At 46.7% G+C, this 26,212-nt stretch overlaps 1 protein-coding gene and 1 non-coding gene across 7 annotated transcripts in view; one reads left to right on the top strand and one right to left on the bottom strand.

Annotated features, from left to right (window-relative positions):
* The first annotated feature begins 5,997 nt into the window (after nt 1–5,997).
* LOC105492393 (polycystin 1 like 1, transient receptor potential channel interacting) overlaps nt 5,998–26,212 on the top strand; it is a 183,684-nt gene continuing 163,469 nt past the window's right edge. Inside the window, exons 1-7 of the mRNA XM_071095166.1 lie at nt 5,998–6,096; nt 11,896–12,011; nt 14,764–14,888; nt 15,645–15,757; nt 21,220–21,340; nt 21,932–22,101; nt 23,734–24,063. Of these exons, the coding sequence (XP_070951267.1) occupies nt 6,053–6,096; nt 11,896–12,011; nt 14,764–14,888; nt 15,645–15,757; nt 21,220–21,340; nt 21,932–22,101; nt 23,734–24,063 (1,019 nt within the window). The 5' untranslated portion in view covers nt 5,998–6,052. The remainder of the gene's footprint in view (nt 6,097–11,895; nt 12,012–14,763; nt 14,889–15,644; nt 15,758–21,219; nt 21,341–21,931; nt 22,102–23,733; nt 24,064–26,212) is intronic.
* The window catches only part of LOC105492350 (uncharacterized), a 39,409-nt gene continuing 32,827 nt past the window's right edge, over nt 19,631–26,212 (bottom strand). For all 6 annotated transcript variants that reach the window (XR_011622361.1, XR_011622362.1, XR_011622363.1 and 3 more), the window contains 2 exons: nt 20,511–20,679; nt 19,631–19,783 (listed from right to left, as the gene is read on the bottom strand). This is a non-coding gene — a transcript (uncharacterized protein). The remainder of the gene's footprint in view (nt 19,784–20,510; nt 20,680–26,212) is intronic.

Here is a 26,212-nt window from a genome sequence, read left to right as displayed (position 1 = left end):
TTTTTCTCAGTGAATATATGCTGCTAACCAGATGTTGCCAGTTCACAGCAGCACACAGTGCAGACTGGGTGACTTCCATGGCTCTTACAAGGCTCATAGAGGTTTGGTTGGCGTGTCTCAGCACACCATGACATCATCCAGTGACCTTCGAGCTCAAACCTTATAACCAGACAGCCCTGCGTTTCTAACCTCAAACTATTTAAAAATTTAAAGGAATCTACATATATACACACTGTAACCACTTTTACCATACTAGTTTCAATTTAAAATTATCTGTTTGGTTATCTTCCTTATTGAGAGAAAATTCTAGTGAAGTCTTCTGGGTGAGGATCTTCCCCTTACAGGGGAAGAAAACCAGATGACCAGACGAAGTGAGAACCAGAACTGAGTGGAGGGTGTCTACCTTGTGTTTTTGTACTTTTCTCTGTTCACTTCTTTCACTGTTTGCAAATAAACCCTGCCAAGGAGGCAGAGGACATAAGGGGCCCTCATGAGGGAAGTGCCTGATGGGATGCAGGACCTCCTCATTAACACTTCACCTAGTTCAAATTTGGCCTTCCCAAAGCAGCTCCTACCTGGGGCTTTACCAGTTTTTAGAGCATGCAGTCTTAAATCTAGAAAGAAATGCCCAGTGTGATTCTTAGATGTTTAGTGGCTTAACCTGTCCCAAATGACAGGTGGGCCTCCCTTCACACTGGACAAGTCTGAAATAACCAAGAGAAACAGTGGTGCTCCAGCTCAGCTCCGTGGGGAAGCTGAGAGGGGCCATGCCCAGGGACCATGGGACTTGTCCTGGGTCTGCCTTGGCATGTACCATCATATGATCTGGGCTCACGTAAGTAGCAATGCTTTCCTAAGAGGATTCTATTCATACTTTATGAAATATCAGTTGTCTATATCAAATAATATTCAGTGTGGAGAAACCACTCCAGATGGAAGGACAGACTTTGATGAAAATAAGGTGGGCGGGTGAGGGTAAGGAAGCTGAGATGATATGGAGAATTGTATACTACTAAAAATATGTGCTTCAGAACCTAATACATTACCCCATATAATACATGTGTTGTGCTTTTCCTAACAATTTCACTGGAACAAGATAAATGCAAAGGTGGTTATGGCAATTCCCTATTTGTAACGTACTTTTGAGAGGGAAAAATCAAAGTGATCACCAAACTCTGTAGTGCTGAAAGATGATTCCTACTGCGATCACCGCATTCCTTCAGTGGAATTGCTGCATGTGACTCTGCAGACAGAGAACAATTAGGGTATGGTTATGTTCCCCTACACTCCAAGTGGCCAGAGGACCCAAGGCATTTGGGGGCAGCCTATCAAGGTGTTTAAATATCAAGCCATGGATACTTAATTTTATTTTGAAGCCAATGGAAAGCACAGAAGACTATAGAAGAGAGATGCCATTTATAATTCAAATTATTGAGGATGTATATAAGACAAAGTACCTACTTTTAGTCCCAGGTGTACTAAAAGCGTTTAGTCCCAGGTGTTTAGTCCCAGCAAATTTGTCTTTTCTAGTTTGACAGTAGCTTTAAAAGTGTCCCATGATGCCCTCCCACTGCAAATTACAGGGCACTCAGCTATTTTTCACAAAATCATACTTTAATAACTATGTTGTTTTTCTTTAGTGGAGCTACGATTGAGCCTCACAGATAGATTAACACGTATTTCCCTGCAAATGAACATCACTTAGGACATACTCATCTCAGAGGAAATGGCCCAGAAGCATATTGGGGTGAAGGGAGGCTAAGGTCCCAGACCTTCTGGGCAGGAGATTTGCTTCTCAGGGGAAGCTTCTGGTTGGCTGCTTGTCCCAAGATGCTAATGGAGGCAGGGAAGGCTCACTGCTCCAGCCCATGGGGCGGAGCAAGACCAGTCCCCGTTGCTTCGGGATGCGTTTGTGGGCTTTCCACCTGCGCTCACTTCCCCACAGCCACCCCTGGTGTGAATGCTGATCAGCAGCCCCATGGGAGCAGCCTGCTTGCAGCCAGGCTGGAGGGGGCTGATCGCAGCCTTGCCCCTCCTCTCCCTGGTGCAGCCCGCTCTGGGGACCAGCTCAAAGGATGGTGAGTTTGACATTCTACCAAGATCTTATCAATTTTTCTTTCTTTTCGCCACAATTAATTACAAAAATTTGCCCAAGCACTGTGCTTGTTTCCGTGAGTATGATGGGACCCAGAGTGTGGGCTGGGGGTGGGGATGGGGTGGTAATAAAAAAAAGATGTAGAATATCTAAAGGTAGATGAGTAGAGGTCCACAAGCTGCCTCAAGGAACAGAATGGAAATGACAGTGACTGGCAGTCTTGCTAGGAAGGGACATGTCAGCCTGTGCAACTGCTCATGCAAAGAGAAGGTCAAGTGATGCTGACCGGCCAGGTGCTTTCCCGGGAAGCTCCATTTGGAGGTGATAAACTGAGGCAGGCAGATAATAAGATGATAATGATCAGAACCTGGGCTTGCATTGAGACCTGAGAAACGAAGTTGATTGCTCATGATAATCATCATTCTAGTGTTATTCTTCCTTGTATATTTTATGTATACACTTGCCTGAGTTGCAAACGTAACTGTTTCCCAAATCTGAAACCTAATATCCTTAAATGCCATCTATTACATCTTTAAGTATGAAAACCCATGTGAGAACAATTGCCGAGGTTTCCATCTGAAGAGGAACCCTGTGCTGTTGAAACTGCAGCTCTGTTTGTGCCTTTTTACACTGTGAACTGTGTAAACACCTGTGTTCGCTTTTCTACTTTGACTATTGAAAGTCTTGAGGCAGTGCTACCTACTTTCAGGTATCCGTTCTGAACTATGTACACGCTAAGCACCTTAAATCTGTGGAGTAAGGCAGGGGTTCACTAAGTGAGCTATTAGATCTAAGGAGCAGTATTAGAAACTAAGTATTAAATCTGAAATACAGAATGTGTGGCTTAAAAAACAAATTCTAAGGAGGTGGATTTTGTTTAAAACAATGAAGCCAAAGGGAAAGGCCTCCCAGGATCTCTTCCAGCCAGGGGGATTCTGTCCTTGCACACTGATTTCGTGCAAAGAAACGATTTTGCTTGTGTTTTTTTCCTCCTTTCATCAAGGTCAGAAGGAGAGTCAAAATCCTGATTGAATCTTTGTTTCTAAATCAGGAGCTTAGATAGTGATTTCTTAAAATGGGCCATATTTGGAAGCCATTTACCTAATTTCATTCAGAATATTTTTACTTAAAGCAGTTTTTAAAACTTGACGTTTTCCAGTTTGCTTGGCTGCATCCACGTCTCTCCTTAAGCGGCACACCCCTCTGTCCTCGGGAGGGAAGCAGTGAGTTTGGTTCTGTGTTGTGCTCCCTGTTGTACCAATGCAGTGCTCAGCAAACCCCAGGTGGAGGAGTGCGGCCCAAGAATGTAGATGAAGTGAGAACTCCTCCGTTGTCTGGATGCAGCTGCTCTGAGGACACAATGCTGGCCACAGGGGCCAGGAAAAAGACCGGAGGCTGCCCAACCCAGCGCTGGCCACGAGGGTGTTCTGCAATGATGGAAACATTGTATAATTTGTATCTCCGCTACTGAGCCTGTGAAATGTGGCTAATGATGGAGAAGCTAAAGCTAATTCTTTTTTTTTGGAGACAAGAGTTTCACTCTTGTTTCCCAATCTGGAGTGCAATGGTAGGAAGTTGACTCACCACAACCTTTGCCTCCTGGGTTCAAGCGAATCTCCTGCCTCAACCTCCTGGGTAGCTGGGATTTCAGGCATGCACCACCACACCTGGCTAATTTTTTTTGTATTTTTAGTAGAGATGGGGTTTCTCCAGCTAATTCTTAATTCTACTTAATTGTAAGTAACTTAAGCTGAGAGTGGCTATGAGACTGCCTCCCACGTAGGGCAGTGCAGGCATTTTTCTTCCCTCAATTATGTCACTTTCTTTGCTCCTCCTCATTTCCTGGCATCTTTGGTTAGCACTGCTGGCTTCAGAAACATCCCACACTTTAAATGTAGGCCCTGTTCTCAGGATGTCCAGCCCCACAGGGAGGCACGGGCAGCAACAAGGTCAGAGCATCCAGGTGTACATGTGGGTATGGATGCCAGCCCAGCAGGCAGGGTTGCGCAGGTGTCTTTACCCAGTGGACTCTGTTTAGATTTGACAGGAAAGTGTCAGAGCAAATCGCAGGGGCTCCAGAAAGAAGGAATTTTGTTCGTTTACAAACTGCAGTTGCAGTTTATCCTTTCCTTGGTCACAAGCACATTTGAAAGTGTATTGCTAATGAAATTGGAAAGTAGGCATTTCCCCCAAATCTGAGATTTACCCACAACAAGCACAGTGGGGACAAAGCCAGAGGCACTGCCAAGGCAGTGTGAGAAAAGCAGAGGTGACAGCAAGCCCCAGGAAAGACAGGTGTGTTAGGTCAACAGCAGGCCCCTTAAACCCCCACAGGGCTCTGGTTACTCACCTCATCTGCAGCAAAGTTCCAGAAAACACAGGATCCAAGGTCGGACACCCGTAGCTTGGATCATCATCGTTTAAGGGGTCCCCGTTCCCATCTGAGTAGGAGCTCGTGCCTGAAAACATTCCCACTCTTCTTGGTATCACTCTCTTCAGAGCAGAGAGAAAAATTATCTAGTTTTCTGAGTAAAACATTAAGTTTTCTCAAATCTCTATGAAGGTTTAAATGTTGGTATAAAGAACTAAGGCAACTAACAAATGCTTTAAAAATGTAAGAGAAAATGTTTCATAATGGAGAGAACTCAGTCTGACCCAACCAGTTGCAAACAAGGAGAGGTGCAGGAGGTTCGGAACCAGATCATTCCTAGGCTCTGCCAGAAGACAGAGTGTGCCTAGGGTGTGCCTTGCCAGCCTTCCATATGAATGCTCTTCTACTCTTCTGGAAGGTATCCTGTTCCCCAGTCCAGTTGTGGACAGTTACAGCTTTGTTTTTGTTTTTTTTTCTTTGAGACGGAGTCTCACTCTGTCGCCCAGGCTGGAGTGCAGTGGCGCAGTGGCGCCATCTCGGTTCACTGCAAGCTCCGCCTTCCGGGTTCCCGCCATTCTCCTGCCTCAGCCTCCCGAGTAGCTGGGACTACAGGTGCCCGCCACCACACTGGCTAATTTTTTTGTATTTTTACTAGAGAAGGAGTTTCACCATGTTAGCCAGGATGGTCTCGCTCTCCTGACTTCGTGATCCACCCGCCTTGGCCTCCCAAAGTGCTGGGATTACAGGCAAGAGCCACAGCGCCCGCCTTTTTTTTTTTTTTTTTTTTTTTGAGACAGAGCCTTGCTCTATTGCTCAGGCTGGAGTGCGATGGCAATGTCTTGGCTCACTGCAACCTCCACCTCTCAGTTTCAAGCGATTCTCCAGCCTCAGCCTCCCGAGTAGCTGGGATTATAGGCGTGAGCCACCGTGCCCAGCCGACAGTTACAGTTTTTAATTATCAGAACTCTCTCAGCTTCCATGTACAGTCTTTCCCTTGAGTAGCGATCTGTTTCAGGCAGCCACAAAGATCCCTACCTAAAACACACTTTTGTTTTATTTTGTTTTGTTTTTGAGGCAGAGTCTTATTCTGTTGCCCAAGCTGAAGCACAGTAGTGTGATCTTGTCTCACTGCAACCTCCACCTCCTGGGTTCAAGCAATTCTCTCGCCTCAGCCTCCTGAGTAACTGGGATTACAGGTGCTTGCCACCACACCTGGCTATTTTTGTATTTTTAGTAGAGACAGGGTTTCACCATATTGGTCAGGCTGGTCTCAAACTTCTGGCCTCAAGTGATCCACCCACCTCGGCCTCCCAAAGTGCTGGGATTACAGGCAAGAACCACCACGTCTGTCGAAAGCACACTTCTTAGGAAGGAATTTGTCTGACAATATTAGAAAACAAAAGCTGTTTCTGATTGGGAAAATGTTACCGGAGTTCGGATTTTTGCCTCTGTGTTTGATGTGTGTCCTGATAAGGGGTCACAAGTACAGAAGCTGGAAGCATTAAGCTCTGTTTCTTTGTCTTCCAGAGGATGTAGGAAGAAGCTGGTCTGCTGACTGTGATACTCATGACCAGCTTGCACAGGACATGGCTGAGGAGGCAGCCCAAAACATTCCTGGTCACCAGGAAAGGTGAGTTAGCACTGTTCTCAGAGGGTTTGGTAAGCTTGATTTTAAAGTATGCATTCAGAATTTTTCTTTCAAAAGTCATCACCTCTAGGATGTAGGCTCACTCTGGCATAGGTGGAGGGCCTGTACCAGGAGGGTGCAGTTGGCCAGCAGGGTCAGTTCAGAGGTTGGAGTTGGTGTTGAGAATGGATTTTTTCCTGAAGGCTTTTTAGAAGATTTCTCAAAGCGGATGCCTTCAGTCATGAGAAGTGCTGATTGCTCTTCCTGCAAATGCAGGATACCTTCCAAATTACAGGACTTTCTGCTGCCCGGTAGTAGACAAAGTTAAGCTATCTGCTTGTCTGCCAGGTCCCTTGCATGGAGACCAGGAGAAACCTGGCACAGGAAGAGATCATGGGGTCTTGGCCCATGGGTCTTATTTCTAAATCCTTTTCCCCATGCTCTGTGCACGCCAGCACCCATGTGTTGTTGAGGCTGGGCAGCCTGTGTGCTCTGCTGTTGGCTGTCTCATGGCAGTGTGACATGGTGCAAACCTCCATGCCCCCTTTCCTGGGCATGGGGCCAGCAAGGTGACCTGCCTGTGGGATGTGGTAAGAACCCAGGGAGGGTCCCCACTGTCCCCTGGCCTGACGTGATGGGAGTCTGTGCCTGTAGATCTTGCCCAGTGGGGTACCCCGCTACTGCAGGTCACTTTACCTCCTCACACCTAGATTTCTCATCCCGAAAATCTGAGTACCTCTGTTGTGACATCTGTAAACTCCAATGGGTCGTTATAAAAATCAGTATCCTTGATGAATGCTTGCTGTCAGCATTTCTGCCTTTGCTAGCTTACTGTCTTTGTGCCGTCACCATCATTTTATCAAAGAAACCCAAAGCAAACCAAGACGAGAAAGTGAGGCTGCACGTGTTAACAGGGTTGGCCACATTCATGCTTGGAAATTTCTTTGCCTTATGTCACTCACTGCTGCCAAGCTTTGTCTGATTTTGGCTATAATTTTTTCTGTTTTTTTTTTTTTTGTTACCCCATTTTTCTTTTATTCCAAATGCCCGTGCTCCTGCAGACTCCCAAAGTCTTGATACTGGCCCAATTTGACCTTCACGCCTATCAGCCAGGAAATTGCAAGGAGTTACCCCTTTGTCCTTAGAAAGGAAAGAAAAGCTGAGGAGTGGAAGGGGCTGACTTGATGTTTTTTCCCCTGTATATTTCTACATCTTGTACTTGCAGAGCAACTAGTTCATGCAAGTACTAGCCATTGTAATTGGTGTCCAGGCCCCATTTCTGAAGTCATAGCCTTTTGGGGTTTCCTGAGTCACCTAAAGCAAGACAGTGGCTGATCTGGTTCATAGAAACAGAAGAGATTTTCGTGATTCTGCTGTATCCCTCATTTCCTGGAGTTAGGCCTGTAGTGTCTGTGTGTGTGTGTGGTATAGGACATGTGTGTGGGTACTGTGGTGTGTGGTCTGTGTGTGTAGTGTGTGGTATGGGTATGTGTGGTATGGTATGAGTGGGGTATGGTGTGTGTGTGATGCATGGTGTGTGCTGTGTGAGGTGTGTGTAATGTGTCGGTGTGTGTGGTGTTTGTGTGGTGTGTGTATGTGTGGTACATGGTGTTTGAGTGTGTGGTGTGAGTGTGGTGTGCGTGGTGTGAGTGTGTGGTGTCTGTATATTGTGTGTGATGCTGTGTGATGTGTGTGTGTGGTGTTTGAGTGTGTGGTGTGAGTGTGGTGTGTGTGATGTGAGTGTGTGGTGTGTATATTGTGTGATGCTGTGTGGTGTGAGTGTGGGTGTGTGGTGTATGCGTGTATGGTATGTGAGTGTGTGATGTGTGAGTGTGTAATGTGTATATTGTGTGTGATGCTGTGTGGTGTGTGTGTAGTGTATGCGTGTGTGGTGTGTGTGTGATGTGTGAGTGTGTATTGTGTACATTTTGTGTGATGCTGTGTGGTGTGAGTGTGTGGTATATGCATGTGTGGTGTGTGTGGTGTGTGTGTGTGTGATGTGTGTGGAGTATGTGTGTGTGGTATGTGTGTGGTATGTGATGTGAGTGTGAGTGTGTAGTGTGTATATTTTGTGTGATGCTGTGGTATGTGTGTGGTGTGTGTGTGTGGTGTGAGTGTGAGTGTGTGGTGTGAGTGTTAGTGTGATTTTTCATCTTCTCCCAGTTTTATCATCTTCCACCTGTGACCCCCACAATCCATTTCCAGCTTGAATGATTTGCATTTACATTCCCTGGTCTCTAAAACTCATCCAGCAGAAAACTTAGCACAGTCCTTCAAGGATGTTACAGTGCCTGGATCTTACCTTGGAGATGGTGATGGTAGAGTAGTTGGAATCCTATTCGAGGACCTTGATAAACAGAATCCCTACAGTGACAGTGAGTGAAAGTGTCTGGTCTAAACACTTAGTTGAGGCAGTAAAAAGAACACAGGAAAAGCCATCATGCAAAAGCCTGTCCCAGGTTATTTCCATCTGAGGGCCTGATGTAAGAGCCCAGCGTTGAACGCCAAGAAAGACCATCATTTTTCTGCTTCCCTGCCTAGTTCACTTTAAATTGGTTTGAATATGAGGTCTCTGCAGCTTCCAGCTTGCCAATATTTCATTTGTTGATATTGGTCAGCAAAACATCCTTCTTCATCCCGACTTGTTGATGAGGAAGTGTCTGCCCCTTATGTGCTGAGGTGGACTAGCCCCAGAGCCTGCTCCAGCCCTCCCTGCCCCTGTCTTTATAACCAGGAGTGCCTGGCCAGAGCGGGTGAAATGGTTCAAGATAAGAGTTCAGCTCCAATGCTCTCATCTTCCAACTGCTCAAAAACACTCACTTTTTTTTAAACTTTATTTTATTTTATTTTTACTTTAAGTTCTGGGATACATGCGCAGAATGTGCAGGTTTGTGACATAGGTATACATGTTCCATGGTGGTTTGCTGCACCTATCAACCTGTTATCTAAGTTTTAAGCCCTGCATGCATTAGGCATTTATCCTAATGCTCTCCCTCCCCTTACCCCCAACCCCCAACAAGCCCCGGAAAAGACTCGCTCTTAAGGAATTATAAGAGATCTGTCATGTAATTCAAACAAATGACTCAACTAGTTCCCTTGAGGCATCACAGACTGTGTTTGAGCCATCAGTATCATCCCATTCCCCAATGGCCACAGTTAACTAAGAGGAAGCCAGGTGCCTCTGTGAAAATGGTGCTGATTCTGTGCCAGGGCCTGGGGGCCTGCCTCCTCCCAACACCAGGAAAAACAGCCTCCCTTGTATTTAAATTATCTCCCCCTTCCATTTTTTTATTTGAAAAGATTTCTGAAATCTCAAGGAATATTAGCTTTGCAGCGCTATCCTTGGCGCCTCTGTGAGTGGAGGACACCGCTCTTGGGGATGTGCTTTTCACCTTCTGAGAAGAAAGTTACTTCTCAAGGGCCAACTATGTCCCAGGAACCAAGGCTGGTGTTTTCTGTGGGTAGCACTTGGAAGTGATCCCGTTGTGGGGGCGTCTGGGAGGGTCTCAGAACCTGGTGGGTGCCAGGGCTATCTAACCTTGTGTGGGCCCAGAGTGGCGGACAGTCTCACAGCCATCGGCTGTGAGGCACACACGGTGGACAGAGGTTAGGTTGGTCCTTTCCTCAATTTTATTTGCCCACCAGATCATTGCAGAAATCCTCTAAGTCTGATCTGGTCTGGTCTGTATGATTCCAAAGCTGTCCCCTTTTCTATTATTATTATTTTTTATTTTCTCATTTCTCTGGCCTTTGGAAGACAAGCATAGTTGAGAGTAGACAAGGAAATCCTTGGAATTATTCAACAGTTTGAGGCCTTTGACCTAGCAACCATCTTCATCTTCAAAATACAGCTTTGCACCTCCCTGCAAACTTTCCTCAACTATAAATAGTGTCCTCGTCTGCCCTCTGGTGGCGGCTTCTTGGGCATCAAGAACCAGACTTGTAAAAATTGGGTGAAACTGTCCAGTTTTATCTTTGTAGAAACCTTGTTTAAGATAAAGTAGATATCCTATAGACTTTATAGACATCCAAAGTGGGTAAAAAAGAGAATTCTGAAGAGCTGAATGCATTTTTCAGGGGAAAGGTGGAACACAGCATCTAAGAACAAGGCGAACACCCTTAGCAGCTGGTTACCAAGCATTTAGCTAATACAGGGCGTCCCTTTCCAGAGTGACAGTCCTGGCAGCAGCCTCGTGAAGTAGGTGTGTGTCGCTCCTCTTAAACAGTGAAGGAGACTGACACAGTGAGGAAAGGTGACTGCCTGTGTCTAGAAGAAGTGGATGTAGAGCCTGCCCTTCTCCTTAGCACAGCAGCCTACATGGAGCCAGGAACTTGGCGATGGTTCCCATTGCCCTGTCGCTGGGAGTGGGCATGGAGGAGAAACCTGAATCACACCATCCATTTCTGGCTGAATCAAGATCAGAACCCGGGAAACCCGCACCTTAGATCAGGACTATTTCACTCACTGCGCTTGATCTTTCTCAAGTTGATTGGTGCCAGACACAGACACCTCAGGACCCAAGGAGCCACAGGCCCGAAAGGGAGTGACCAGGGACCAGATGACAACCTACAGTGATCTCTGCTGACAAACATGAGAGCAGCAGACAGCTGCCAAGGCCTAGGGAGGGAAAGTCGCCAGCTATGCCAAGGGGCAGAGCTCTGGGGCTGACTTCAGCTGCAGCTTGAGCTCTAGAGGCTCACCTGTAGAGAGCTTTGAAGGAAGGTGCCATAGAATTGACATCAGCTTTGGGTTTGCTGAGAACCAGGTTTAAACGTTGGCTCTGCCTCTCACTGATGGTGTGAACTTCGCTAAGTTAACTTGTTTTGCTGGGCCTCCATGATCCCATCTGCATTGCTGTTCTTGCATTGCTATAAAGAAATACCTGAGACTGAGAAAGGAGGTTTAATTGGCTCATGGTTCTGCAGGCTGTACAGGAAGCACAATGCTGGCATCTGCGACTGGGGAGGCCTCAGGAAGCTTACAATCGTGGTGGAAGGTGAAGGGGGAGCAGATGCATCACATGGCAACAGCAGGAGCAAGAAGAGGGGAGGAGATGCCACACACTTTTAAATGACCGTATCTCGGAGAACTCACAAAGACAGCACCAAGCCATGAGAGATCTGCCCCCGTGATCCAAACACCTCCCACCAGGCCTCACCTCTAACATTGGAGATTACAATTCAACATGAGATTTGCACAGGGACAACTATCAAAATGATATCAGCATCTTAAAAAGTAACTGCACGGAACCTCTCAAGTCTGTTGTGGAGATGAACAGGGAGGATGCCATGCAGTGCCTCCTGTGTGTCTGTGCTGGGGTCTCTCCCCAGGGCCATGGGTTCCATGCTCTTCCTTTCTGCAGCATGCCAGATCCCCATGGGCTGGAAGTATGTGCTCTCAGAGCTGCGAGTGAGCAGTGGGAATGGGGACAGTGAGGCAGGAAGAAAGGAGGAGGAAGAGGACCCCTGGGGGCCACCAGGCCTTGCCCTGGAAGGTCAGCTCTGTGCATCTGGGCAGGAAGCCCTAGAGGCAGCAGGAAGAGAGATGGGTCTGTTCAGAGGCTGTTTTAGTAGTCAGATGGGAACTATATTTCAGTTAATCTTCCAAAACAGACCCTGAGTTTGGGAAATATGAAGTGAAGAAACCATAGATGCAAGTCGTTTTTTTTGTTCATTTGGCAGCCAATTATGTACTTAATACATTTGTGGCAGAAATATGGATATGGAAGGAAGAGTGGTCACAGGATGGCTGCGATTAAACGATTGTACGTAATCTTCCTCTGGTTATTTTCTTTCCCTTAGGTGTCTCCAGGCTGCCTGCTGCCTTTCCTTCGGTGGTGAGCTGTCTGTGAGCACTGACAAGAGCTGGGGTCTTCATCTGTGCAGCTGTAGCCCTCCTGGAGGTGGACTGTGGGTCGGTAAGGCCTTGGGGAAGGAGGCATGGCCACCATGACAAGAATGTTGCTTTATTTCCCTGGTATAAAGAGGACATCTTCCACATGGGAATTTCATTTTCTGCTTTTAAGAAACAGAAGGAAGGTCAGAGTGATCTTAAACCTGCTGTTTTGTAAGTGCCTCTGACTTAAATAGTCCACATGCCAGGGTGGTATATTTTGAACTTCTTCACTGGGGCCCACCCCTGACTTTCTGCTTTAGGAGGTCTGGGGTGAGGCTGAGGAGCTCTGGGGGCCACACTTCGAGAACGACTGAGACTACGATGGGGCCTCCCAGAGCCCAGAAGGGGATACTTAGGTTACAGGAGGTGTCTGCATGGCCACAGGTGTGGGGCTTTCCTCCTCCTCCTTAACACAGAGAGTATCTCTGTTTTCAATTTTTAAAATGAAAAGTCTAAAGTGTTGCCTAAAATGTGATTGCCAGGATTCCTTTAAGTAGAAGGAATTTTCGAGTTTTCAACTTAGGCTACACATTTGGTAGACCTGAGAAACTGATTTGAAAAATTAAAATTTAAAAATTTTTTACATTTCTGAAGAGACAGATCTAAATGAAGTGTGTGGGGGGCGGGCAGGAGGTGGGTGTGTGCCTGGCATCAATGTTGAAACAATGCAACGCCAACTCTTTTTGCAATTCTTATGTTAAGATCATGTGGAATTGGTACCTAAATGCCAGGGGTTTGCCTGATGTCCTGCTGCCGCTGCTTACGTACAGAGCATAATCATCACTGAGACAGCGAGGATCGCCAGGGAAGAAAGCTTTATCAGGTGCTGCAGATGAGGAGAAGGGAGATAAAGTCTCAAGATGTCTCCCCAACTGACTAAAATGGGGGGGTTTATATAGCAGGGAAGGCAAGAAAACAAAAATTAAGAGAGGGGTGAGGAAGCAGTCTGAGGAATGAGGGGCCTGGCTGGATGCAGGGATCTGGTGGGTCCCTTTCCTGGGTTTCCCGAGGGAGGAACTCAGATGAGATGAATGTTAAGTCTCAAGTTTTAAGACTAGGAGAGTCGATTTCCATGTTTATTCAAAAAAACCTATAAATATCAGTGCTGTGGGACAATTAGGCCAATTTCAGGATTAGTTTCACTCATTTAGTTTATTTTTCCTTTTGTTCAATTTTGCGATTTTGTGTACTTTTTATGATTTTTTATTTAATTTTTTCTGTTCTAGGGATATGTCCACTTTTTTTTTTTTTTCAGATAATTTGAGCACAGTGACTTTGATGACTAATTGGTTTCAGAGAAATATGAGTCACTTGACTATTCTAGCTTATTCCCAAACATTTTCTAAATATTTCTTCCTCTCAGATGTGTCCAGTTCAGGAAATTGCTTCCTACCTCAGTTGGCGCATCCAACCTGCATGGGCGCTCAACGGCACTCGATGGTACTTGCAGCACATCACGTATTAGACAACCCTCGGAAGCACAGCCTTTGCTTTTTTCTCAGCTTTTATTGTCACAAGATATTAGTACACTGGACTCTTGACAGTAAATAGTGGCTTTGACTCACAGTGTTAACACTGGATTTGATATTGTCCTAGGCTAAACTTGAGAGTGTCCCGGGAGGCTAGGGGAAAGCTGCCTGCCGGCATCACTGCTGGGGTGCAGGGAGGAAGCCACGCCCCCCGTGAGGATGGCCCAGCCCTGGCCTGGAGCTCCTGGAGAACCTGCTGCTCTCGGCGGCCTGCAGGCCTTTGGGTTCCTTCTAGCCTGAGCAAAGCTGGCCAGAATAAGAGACTGGGGTTAAGGGAGGCCAGGCAGAAACAGGTTTCCTTGCGGAACTCAGGTCTGAGGGAAAAGCAGCAGGGTGCTCCAGTCTCCCCTTCACCTGCCACCCCCACTTCCTTCCCCTCCTACCTGGGGATGCAAGGCCCTCCCCGAAGGGCAGAGGGGTGGGGGCCTCAGGGAAAGCAGCTCTTGCACCCAAGGCAGTCGCCTGGCTTCTTGCTGAGAGTGGCTGTGTGCAGGGGCAGGTCTAGCAGAAATATTTTCTTTTAACTTTTATTATGGACATTTTCAAACATCCGCATGAGTAGAGAGAATGGCATCACAAACACTCAAGGACCTGTCATCGCCGGCGACAGTTGTCAGCTGTGCGCAGATCCTATTCCAGCTACTCCCACAGACCTGGGATGTGGCAGAGCCCTCAGCCTCCCAGCTGGGTGGACACGGGCCCTGCTCACTGCCCAGCCTTCAGCCCTCAGAGATGGGAGGAGTGAACATCAGCCAGGTCCACGCTACTGTCAGAGCCAGATTGCCCAGGTGGGAACATCCTGCTTATAAACTTTGGAGTGTCTTTAATGGTTTTCCTGTTTGTTCAACAGTTCCCCCACCACTCCTTCAGACTGTGGTATAGCCCCCTCTACTACACACCACTGAGCAGGACCCTTGACCCTCGTTATTTTATGACCGGACCACTGGGTGTTTCTGGAACAGGCATTCATTGTCAGTGTGGCTGGTGGTCGTGCGTTCCCTCATATTGCTTAGTGTGGGCTACACCTAAGGCATTGTTTAAGCAAGGAAATAGAAAGAAAAGACACACCGCAGGACACCAAAGCCCAATCTTCATGATCAGCCCGTTGTTAGGCCCGGGTGGCTTTGAACTTGTGTATAACTGAGGGCTTCTCCAGCTTTATTTTCTCACCTTCCCAGAACATTGCAGTCTTCAGAATCTGTTTGCTGGTTGTTGTTTTTTGTTTTTTGTTTTTTTTTTCTCTAGAGGTCTATGCTAATCGCGTGCTTCTTATGAGGGATGGGAAGTGTGACTGTCCTCGGTGTGCTCTGAAGACAAAGGCAGAAGACCGGGAATCACAGAGCCCATCCTCATTGCCTTCTGGGCAGAAGGTATTCCTGGATCTGGGGAAATTCGGCTTTTCTTCCTGAATACAGTACATGTACAGTACAGCTCGAAAGCACCTCCATGTTTCAGCAGGAATTTATCAGGGATTGTTTTCCTATCATGTGTATTTGTGCCAGTGAAGCAAGTGTGACTTATAAAGTCTTAATTCAGCTCCAGAGTGTAGTTCCACAGATAAGAAGTGCAGGCAGGGGTAGCCCAGCCCAGAGGAGTAGGGGATAGCCCTCCGATGGGGAGTGAGGGGGTAGCCCTCAGGTGGGGAGTGGGGGATACCCCCAGGGTGGGGAGTGGGGGTGCCCCTCAGGTGGGGGGTGGGGCTACCCCCGGGGTGGGGAGTAGGGGCTGCCCCCAGATGGCTCCAGCACAGACAAGGCTTCCAGCAGCCAAAGCACCGAAACCCTGCTTATCTTGCACAGTGTGAGGAGCTCTTTGAAGACCCTATTAATTAACACTAGACAACCTGGAGGTTTGTGAATTCCCTTGCAGCACGACCCCCAGCAGATGCTGTTATGGCTACGTGTTTGCTTTCTGGCTTCCTCTGGCCGAAGGCGAGCCCTGGGAGGATGAAGCTGTCTGCTTTCCTCGCCGTTGCTTCTCTGGTGCCCAGCACAGTGCCGGGTGCACAGCAGGGGTCCACAGCAGGGGTCCACTGCTATTCTGTTAACGAAGTAATGTTACTTTCCCAAATGTACTGGGTTTTCATAAGCAGCTCTCTCACGTTATTTTATTATTTTTTCTTACAGAACATTTGGAAAACAACTAGTAAAGCAGCGTTAAGTGTTGTTAATGAAAAAACACAGGCTGTTGTTAATGAAAAAACACAGGCGCCTCTGGATTGTGATCACAGTGCTGATAGGTATGTCAATGTACCATGGCGAAATCTTGCTTTTCTGAACATGCAAATGATATGAGACTTACAAAGAATTGCTCAGATGTGAAAGTGGATGCTTGTTCCTACATGGCCCGAGGGTGGGTTAGCAAATGCAGCTCTTAAATTGGTGGAAAAAAGAATGGTGTTCTGAAGTTAATTTGCTGGAGTAGACCAGGTAGTATGACAAACCCCCGAATGCTGGGAGCCGTACAAGGTGATGTCATACAAGAATTGTCATTGTCTCCATTATGAACTCTGGGAAGGAATATGGTGAGCCTTCCGGGTACAAGCACTCGACACGATGGTAATTGGTTATTTTATGGTGCATAACATACAGACTTTAAAACAGCATTCGATGAACCTTGAAGACATTATGCTTTGTGAGATAACCAGTCACAAAAAGACACATCCTTTATAATTCTACTTATGCGAGGTCCCTAGAGTGGTCACATTCATAGACACTGAAAGGAGAGTGGGGTAGTTGCCAGGGGCTGTGGTGGGGAGGAACAGAGGGTTGCTTCATGGGTACAGAGCTTCAGTTTTGCAGGATAGGAAAGTCCTAAAAATGTACTGCACAACCATGTACGTGTGCATACACTTAACACCACTGAACTGTGCCTTCAAATAGCTCAGATGGTAAATTTTGTTATTTTTTTTTTTTTGCCGCAGTTTTAAAAAACACAATAGCACCAGACAATACAAAATTCAAAGTAGGCAAAATTTAAAAAAATAGTTGGCCTTCTTCTGGATTCTCTAGTGTCACACTGTACCTGAAATCGATGGTTTTACTCCTTCTAATGGAAATTAAACATTGAATGATACAAAGAACAAATGTAACTTTTCTTTCTTAAAGGAAAAACATGGGTAAATGTAGATGTTTGTTTTCCTCATTATTATTCAGTTCCACTGTTTTCACTGATGCGACTTTTCCCTTCATGTTATTGTTCAAAGGCAGTGACTGGTAATGGCCCATCAATGTTGCCAAGAACAGCTAAACTGATCACAGTTCTTTCTGATCTACCTCCAATCCACCTGATCTTTACTCTTGATCTGCTGCTATAATATTGCTCCTTTTATTTATTTATTTATTTTATTATTATTTTTTTTTGAGATGGAGTCTCGCTCTGTCACCCAGGCTGGAGTGCAGTGGCCGGATCTCCGCTCACTGCAAGCTCCGCCTCCCGGGCTTACGCCATTCTCCTGCCTCAGCCTCCCGAGTAGCTGGGACTACAGGCGCCCGCCACCTCACCCGGCTAGTTTTTTTTTTTGTATTTTTTAGTAGAGACGGGGTTTCACCGTGTTAGCCAGGATGGTCTCGATCTCCTGACCTCGTGATCCGCCCGTCTCGGTCTCCCAAAGTGCTGGGATTACAGGCTTGAGCCACCGCGCCCGGCCTTCCTTTTATTTATTTGTAAGATCCTCAAACCTGACAGGAAAGGAGGCAGGGCAGAGCATGAAGCTGGCACCGTGCCCTGGGAGACCACGGGCAAAGTCCAACCTGTGACCATGGATGCACCTGATTCAGCCCCTAGGTGGAAATTTAGGAAAAGAAGAATCCTTGACAGCCAGCTGTGAGGGCAGCCCACGCTGCACACCTGACTGTGTTCTCCACCATAGTAGTCTCCGAGTCTTTGCTGGCAGCAGTACTGGGGAGAATTGGATCCCCCCGACAGTTTGTGACCCAGAAACTTGGATGTGTGGGCCCAGGACTGTTGTTTTTTGGACTCCATTTTGCTAACAATAAGCCTACCTTTTATGGCCAGATTTGTCTGTCTGTCCCCCGGAAATATGATGACTGAGGCCCTGTGTAGCATCCATTTCAGGGTAGAGCATCTCTGTGTGAAATTCTTACTTCTTTTGGATTCTAGTGGGTAGACTGGTGCATCCCCTGGAGCCCCAGATAAGAAAACTCATTCTTTGCAGCTTGAACAGAATGATTTTCTCCGATGCTTGGGTCAACGAATGAAGAATTTCACAGCTTATTTTTGAGGAATTATTTCAAGACTTAGCTAAGGTGCAAGTAACTGTTCAATGAGAGAGAAATCTTCACGTGGAATCAGCACTCCCTGTGTGCCGCCACGGGAATGTCATTCCTGTCCTCTGCTGAAACCTGGCAATGCAGGCAGGGCCTGTGAATACACACAGGAAACAAGAGCGGGGTGGGGTCTCCCTGTGTGGCAGCTCATTGACTCCAGCTCCCACCTCCTGCTTAGCTGCTGCAGTCTGTCTTGGGCCCTCACTGGTTACAAATTCCAAGTGCTTGGGTGAGCAAACCTCTGGCCTGTGTGCTTGCTTAGAAGGAAATGGTCTTCCTTCCTAGCAACAGAAGACCTTCTTAGCTGTGAGCAGAGTGAAGCCTGGTGGGGGTACTCTTGTGTCTGTCTCCTGAGGCCTGAGCACAATCCCCTCCACCCCCAAGCCGGTCCCTGTTCTGAGGCCCTTTACTTTTATGACTGAATCACAATCAATCCAAGCCTGACATTGTGGAAAGACACAGACATGCATGGACCTTAATCTGGATAGACACGAGTGCCTTTTTCTTTTTTTCTTTTTTCCCAGGACACAACTAAGACATGCAGGTTTGTTGTTGTTGTTGTTTTCCTAAAGAGAATCACTACATTAAGAACTAAAGGGATATAAAGGGGAAAAATAGAAAGCAAGTGACTCGGATGATGACTGGACTAAAAATATGTCACATTAGGAACAGCTGAAGTGACTTCAGATGTCCCTCGGAGGACAGAAGAGCCGGGTTGACATGCCGCTGGAAGTGCCTGGAAGTGGGCTTCAGCTGACGGAGTGGACAGCGTGTAGGCCCCCGCACCACAAGCCCCAGAGCTGAAGTGTCATGAGTAGTGCAAGGTTACAGATAACCAGGTCCACTCATGTTTGTGTCTTTCCACAACGTCAGGCTTTTATTGATTGTGATTCAATCACAAAAGCCATGAGCTACATGGAGCTCTTGAGGAGGCAGTTCTCCGTAGTACTTCCCATTCACTTGGCAATCAGAGCCGCGGGCACACAGGCTGATGCCACTCTGTCAGTCAGTCAGTATTGCAAACCATACATGATAGTATACTTAACCTATAAATGTTATAGATTAAACATTCCACGGCAAACAAAGTAACACTTAGCATCAATAAGAAAAAGAGATAGGAGAAAGGGTTAATGAACCAGTCCAGGGGGAGCCAAGAAGACAAAAGGAGTCCCAGTCTGAGCCGAATGGTTCATCAGTCTTACAAGAAAATCTTGGCCGGGCGCGGTGGCTCAAGCCTGTAATCCCAGCACTTTGGGAGGCCTAGACGGGTGGATCACGAGGTCAGGAGATCGAGACTATCCTGGCTAACATGGTGAAACCCTGTCTCTACTAAAAAAATACAAAAAAAAAAAAAAAAAATTAGCCGGGCGAGGTGGCGGTCGCCTGTAGTCCCAACTACTCGGGAGGCTGAGGCAGGAGAATGGCGTAAACCCGGGAGGCGGAGCTTGCAGTGAGCCAAGGTTGCGCCACTGCACTCCAGCCTGGGTGACAGAGCGAGACGCTGTCTCAAAAAAAAAAAAAAAAAGAAAAAAAAAGAAAATCTTGAAGGTAGCAGAGCCTCTGGCGGCAGATGCTAAGCTGTCATCACAAGTGACTACAAGAAAGTGGCAGTTAAGATGGCCATTTGGAGCTGTTCACGCCTAATCTTGTATGGTCACAGGGCCCTCTGGTGAGAACCGATAGTGGAAGAGTGTGCTCGTGTCCTTATCTAATTGGATGCAGTCTTTATTTTTTTGATTTGTTTATTAAACCAAACATCTCCTTGTTGGCAGAGTGCTCTGTGAAAAGAAATGGAGCCTTTTTCTAAGGTGGAGTTAGTTATGTCATGGGTACTCCATACACAAAGGCTGATCATGGTGAAGAGAGGGTTGGGGACAAACGGGGCGGCCCAGGCAGTGGCATGGTGGTCACTGTGAGCGTCCCAGGGCCAGGACGTTGCGTTGGATTTGAGGTTAAGTGCAGTCCACATTGTTGACCTAAAGGAAGAAACCAAGGCAAAGTTAATAAATGGGGAGTTTATTTGGGCCAAGGTTGAGCACTGCAGCATGGGAAACACTGGGAAGTGCTTTAGAGAACAAATGAGAGGCTCAAGTTTTAAAGAAAAAATGACGACTCAGGAGAGGAGGAGGCAATTACAGAAGTTGTTCCTCAGGAATTCTCATTGGTTTACAGAAATAGCATTGGTCAGTGATTGGCTATACATGGTTGAACTATAAGGTGGATGGCATTTTTTGGCTACTTGGCATCAGTCAGTTTAGAGCCCACATAGCAAGTGGCTTCAAGAGGTCATTATTTAGCTCAAGTGGAGTGAGACATAACTGCTGTCATATTTTAATGCCTCTCTGGGCCTGATCATGTAAAGCGGCTTGCATTCCTCAGATAAAACTTTTTTTCTTTCTTATCATCTAATAGTTTACTCTTCACCAGGGCAGGTCTATTCTCTGAGCTCAGTGTCTGTTAACAGACACAGACACTGAGCCTCAGCTGAGGCACTAGAATAGTGACTCTTGTGTAGGTGGGGACTGAGCTCCACAGCCTCTGACCCAGAGCCTGTGTCCCCTAGCGTGCCTTAACTCTTCTGCAGAGCAGAGCAAGCCCAGAGCCAGTCGGCTGCAGGCATCGGAAATACTCATCGTGGATTTTTCTCATGCAGGATTATAATGCTGGCCTGGCCTTGCCACAGCCTGAGACAGAGACACTCACCTCACTGGAGCCATGTTGGGGAAGGGAGGCTGAGAGTCAGGCTGGTCTTGCCAGAGGAGGAGCCTGGAGCTGTAGCTAAGAAAGGAACCACTGTGCCTCACTCCCTCCTGCAGGGCTCGCTGGGGCTCATCAGCAGGGTGAGGTGGTGATAACAGCTGAAAACAGGGTCCTATGACAGGGGAACACAAAGATGACCAGCTAAATGGCCCTTGTCCCTGCTGGCCGGAGGCACGGTCCTTGAGTCCCATTCCCAAGCCCTGCCTCCCTGCCAGGCTTTGACTGCATAGGCAAGTAGTTGCCACCAGGCCTCCCGTGGTGCCCCCTCAGTCACTGCACCACAGTATGTTCCAGCCGAGTCCAGGCCCCACGGGACAGACAGAGCACATTTTGTATGTGACTCGCCCCTTTGGGTGAACTGTCTGAAGCAGTGTCCTAAGTGGGCGTGGATTTTAGTCAATGGTTTAATAAGCTCTACTCTACCTAAGACTTCTCGCTCGAGTGCCTGCAGCAGCCCCTCTGGTTTGGCTTCTAACCACATCATATCCCCATGGTCAGCCTGGGCCTGACTCCCAGGAATGGGCCTGCGATCACAGCAAGGGAATTTCCAGCAAAGCCTGGGGAACGGCATGATTCATAATCAAATAAGCCAGATACATGACTGAAACATGACTGGGTTTCCTTTTCTTTCTGCACTTTCCTTCCCATACAGAATTCCCCACAAACCTTCCATTATAATCGCGAGGGCCTGGAGCAGTGGTAGCCCCAGGTTCCATCACAGGCGGCTGTGTGCCACTGGGACCACGGACAGCACATTCTCTGGCCTTCTCCAGGTTGGTATCTAACCCCTGCCATTGAATTTCATCAGAAAGCCGCTGGTGAGCATCTGGGAGACTCATCCGTACGGAGGCGGCCTCAGAGTTTGTCAGTGAAGCGTATTTTGCCTTTCTAGGTCATTTGGACACTGCTCAGGCAGTTTGAAGGCATCACTAAAATTTGTCACCACAGTAAGGGAAAATAGACTTTACATTTTTGCTGTCTGTAAGAGCGCCATCTCTCAGCTGACAACCTTATAGAGTTATAGATGACCTTATGAAGTTACTAATTTTCTATTGGCTTAGCTGAGGGGATAACAAAAACTTCCAATACTAAGCAACCCTGAAATTCCTGATCAAACATGTCTCATAGTTCTAGCTGGTGCCAGCTGGGCACTTTCTTGGCTAGTATGCTGGCAAGTGTGAATCCTACCACTCATGACATAGCGCCAATGCATGGGGCCAACGTGTGGTCACCCACCCAAATAGCAGAGACCTCAGCAGCAGTGGGGCTCTTTATTAAATTGGCTTTTTGAGCGTGGAGGACATCAACTACTGATGCCGGACGAGGCCATTCAATAAATCCTGAGCTGTTCTTAAACTTTTAAGGTCCAGGGCACCTCTTCTGCAGCAGCTCCCTGCAGCCTGAAGATGGAGGCTTCCTGCTGTGTCCTGAGACTGCTGTGCTGTGCGGAGGACACAGCCATGGGGCTGCTTCCTGGGACTGTCATGATGGAGACCCCCACCGAGGTGGCCAGACCCACTACGACCAGCTCCCAGTGAGTAACCCTGTGGTCGATTTCCCATTTTCCCACTTCTCCCAGAAGGTAAGGTGAAGGAGGTGTGGAGGCCAGCATCACTTCTCCATCCCCAGTCTGGAGCCATCCATGCCTAATCGTTGGTGATTTTAGTATCTTCGTTGTTTGCTTTAATTATCATTGCAGTTAAGTCCAGTGACTTTCAAGTTACGATGGTGTAAACGTAATTGGCCACTGTTTGCCATCAGGGACCCATGTCACTTGGTTGCCTTTATGTTTCCTATCAATCACATACTGAGACTGAGGCTTTGTCTGACTGTGTATATTTTTTGTTGTTGTTGTTTGTTTTTGACAGAGTCTCACTCTGTCACCCAAGCTGGAGTGAAGTGGCACAATCTCAGCTCACTGCAACCTCCGCCTCCCGGGTTCAAGTAATTCTCCTGCCTCAGCCTCCTGAGTAGCTGGGACTATAGGCGCATGCCATCACACCTGGCTACTTTTTGTATTTTTAGTAGAGATGGGGTTTCACCATGTTGGCCAGACTGGTCTTGATCTCTTGACCTCGTGATCCACCCACCTCGGCTTCCCAAAGTGCTGAGATTACAGGCATGAGCCACTGTGCCTGGCTGGCTGTGTGTATTTTTTTTTTTTTTTTTTTTTTTTGAGACAGAGTCTTGCTCTGTCACCCAGGCTGGAGTGCAGTGGTGCAATCTCAGCTCACTGCAAGCTCTGCCTTCCCGGTTTATGCCATTCTCTTGCGTCAACCTCCCAAGTAGCTGGGACTACAGGTGCCCGCCACCACGCCCGGCTAATTTTTTGGATTTTTAGTAGAGATGGGGTTTCACCGTGTTAGCCAGGATGGTCTCAATCTCCTGACCCCGTGATCCACCCGCCTGTGTGTATTTTTAACAGGACATGCACAGCACACTGGGAGAGGAAAAAAAAAAAAAACATGGGAGCATGAGAATTGGCCATTAAGATACTTAAGCCATTTCTACCTCCATGATCTTCCTTTTCCTTCTTTCTTTAATCTTGCGTTTATGCCACGTAATGGTACCAATACCTTATGCTTTACTCAAGACCAGCTTTTAACACATATATGATGATCACGAAAGTCCTGTGTGATTGGAAGCTGAGACGAGTATCCTAGACTATTCCCAACTCCCCAACTGATTTGCAGCACAAGGAGCTAGGGAGAAATGTAGAAAGAATGGCACCCACCCTCACGGGGAGCTTTTCGCAAAAACACAGGAAGTAGTGACTTGTGGGAGATACCATCTTTCATGTCCATTAAATCAGTGATGAGAGAAACTCTACCTTTTACTATTAGTAATGTAGCTAGAGCAGTGACTCCAAAATTTTTGCTGACCTCAGATTCAACTGGGGGCTTGCTGGCCCCACCCCAGTTTCTGACCCAGTGGGTCTGGGGTGGGTGAAGAATTCGCATGTCTCACAAGTGCTCAGGTGATGCTGATGCTGCTGGCCCTGGGACCCTGTTCTGAGAACCAGTGGAAGTGAAGCCTTTCATCAGGTTTCTCAGACTTGGCTTCTAGCTAGTTGGACCCAGCCCAGGCTGCTTGGCTTCTGCCTTCCCAACCCACCTGGCGGTGTGGTCCAGTCATGAAATTTGAAGCCTCTCCCTTTCTCCCACAGCTCCCACAGCCTTCCACCCGGCACTCCTCGCACCCCCAGCTTCATGGCATTGCAGTCTGGTTCTGAGATCCTCTATCCTCCTACTCAGCATCCTCCTGTGGCCATCCTAGCTCAAAATTCTGATAACTCCATGAACTCTGTTCTCGATTGCTCCCTGGAAATGGAAGCTCGGGCACCTCCAAATCTGGGATTCCGTGTTCATATGGCTTCTGGAGCGGCTGTCTGTCTGATGACGGATTTGGGGGACAGCTCTGGGGTTGAAATGAGGCTACACAACATGTCTGAGGCAGTGGCGGTGACTGCCTACCACCAGTACTCAAAAGGTAAGGTGCACAGTGTCCTTTTCAGGAGCCTGGGAAGGAGATCCTGAGCTAGGAGACCCAAGAGGCAGTGTTGGGAATAGAAAGAAACCACATTCCATTTCTCTGGACTCAGCCAAGCTTCCTGGCTCTAAGAATAGTAGTTCAGTGGTGCACTGCGGATGTAGGTGGGTTTGTGCAATGTGTTTTGCACTGTGACCAACTCTACATACTTCATCGCATTTAATCTTTCCACCTGCCTTGTGAGGTAGGGGTGGTGAGGCTGAGGGATTTGTCCTGAGGTCCCAAAGCTAATGTACTGGCGCTTCATCCTACACAGAAGCAGAATTCTAAAAATAATAACTATTGAAAGATTACTCAAATTGTCCTTCAAGTACATGAACACACATATACACACACACAGTGTTGTATATGAATTCTTTTGCACTAAAATTTCCAACATTTTGTAGTCTCAACCAAAGTAAGAAAAAAATTCTTTACATTCCAGTGTTGGACCCATTCTATTCAGACAACTACTAAACCCCTAGAGATGATGATTGGGGGTGGAGGGTGAGTGGAGAGTTCTGATATTTTACCACTTATGGATCGGATTTAATTTTTTCTTTTTTTTTTTTCTTTCATTATTTCTTCCTTTTTTTCTTTTTTTTTTCTGAGACAAAGTCTTGTTCTGTTGCCCAGGCTGGAGTGCAGTGGCCCAATCTCAGCTCACTGCAATCTCCACCTCCTGGGTTCAAGGGATCCTCCCACCTCAGCCTCCCAAGTAGCTGGGATTACGGGTGTGCACCACCACGCCCAGCTAATTTTTTGTATTTTTAGTAGAGATGGGGTTTCACTCTGTTGGCCTAGGTGTTCTCAAACTCCTGACCTCAAGAGATCTGCCTGCGTAGGCCTCCCAAAGTGCTGGTGTGAGCTACTGCACCTTCACGCCCCCCTTTTTTTTAAAAGTTACTTTTTGAACATGTACGTTCTCATGGTGTAAACTCCCACATTCTAGAAAGATATATAATAAAAAGTCCTTTTCTATTGACTCACAGTCAACTACTGCCTTCTACTTCTTATTTCTTTTATGTGTATAAGCAAGTATAAATGTTGTTTCCCCTCCTTTCCACAAATGGAAGTATACCATGCACATGTCCCACTCCTTGCTCACTTAAATGCATATCCGTATCTAGACAGGCTCCCCTGTCTACACAGAAAGGGCTTCCCTGGTTTTTGGTGTAGTTGCTGAGTAGTCCATTAATTTAATGGACCAAATCTACTCAGCTATTTCTTTTTACGGGTGGACATTGAAATTGTTTCTGATCTTTCAATATTGCAAACAACATTGCAGTGAATAATTACATGTGTATGTCATTTAATGGAAAGGCAAGATTATTGCTTCAAATGCTATGTGCATCTGTAATTGATAGTTATTGCTAAATTGCTTTTGATTAGGACTCTTGTCCGGTTTACATTCCTGTGAACAATGTAGATATCAATATAATAGGTAAAAACAGTATCTTTCTGAAGTATTAAAATTTGCATTTTATTAGGTTCATCCTTGTCAGCTGCCAGTATATGACCATATTCAACCAAATAGAGCACTTTCACAGTTCCATCTAATATGGGGTTTCCATGAGCTCTTTTAGTTATTAAGAAAATTTGTCTGTTTAGTATACATTGCAAATTTTTATTTTTCAATTTGTCATTTGTGTTTTGGTTTTACTTATAGTTTTTTTTTCTTTTCATGTAGGAATTTTTAACTTTTATTAAGTATACTTTATCAACCCTTTATTTTATGGTTTCTGAGTTTTATGTCATAGTTAGAAATTCTTTCCTTACTCTAAGTTTGTGGAACAATTCTCTCATGGTTTCTCCTAGAGTTTTTATTATTCTGTCTTCTCATTTAAATACTGAATGCATTTGAATACATATCCTGGCATAAAGCCTGCATTGTAGATTCCATTTGACTGTTTCCTGAATGGCCACCCATTTGACTCAGCGTCATTTGCTGGAAGATTCGGTTGCCACACTGATGGGGCGTGCTCCCTCTACCTACGCTGGCTTCCTCTCTGCCCTCAGGTGGTTTGCTGGCATCCCTTGTCACTCATCTTCTCTAGCACGGCCACCCATTCGGCTCAGCGTCATTTGCTGGAATTCAGTTGCCACACTGATGGGGT

Source organism: Macaca nemestrina, chromosome 4 (genome assembly GCF_043159975.1).
Source record: "Macaca nemestrina isolate mMacNem1 chromosome 4, mMacNem.hap1, whole genome shotgun sequence".
Classification (NCBI taxonomy): domain Eukaryota; kingdom Metazoa; phylum Chordata; class Mammalia; order Primates; family Cercopithecidae; genus Macaca; species Macaca nemestrina.
Note: the sequence above shows the minus strand (reverse complement) of the source record. Positions and strands in the feature narration are given on the sequence as shown.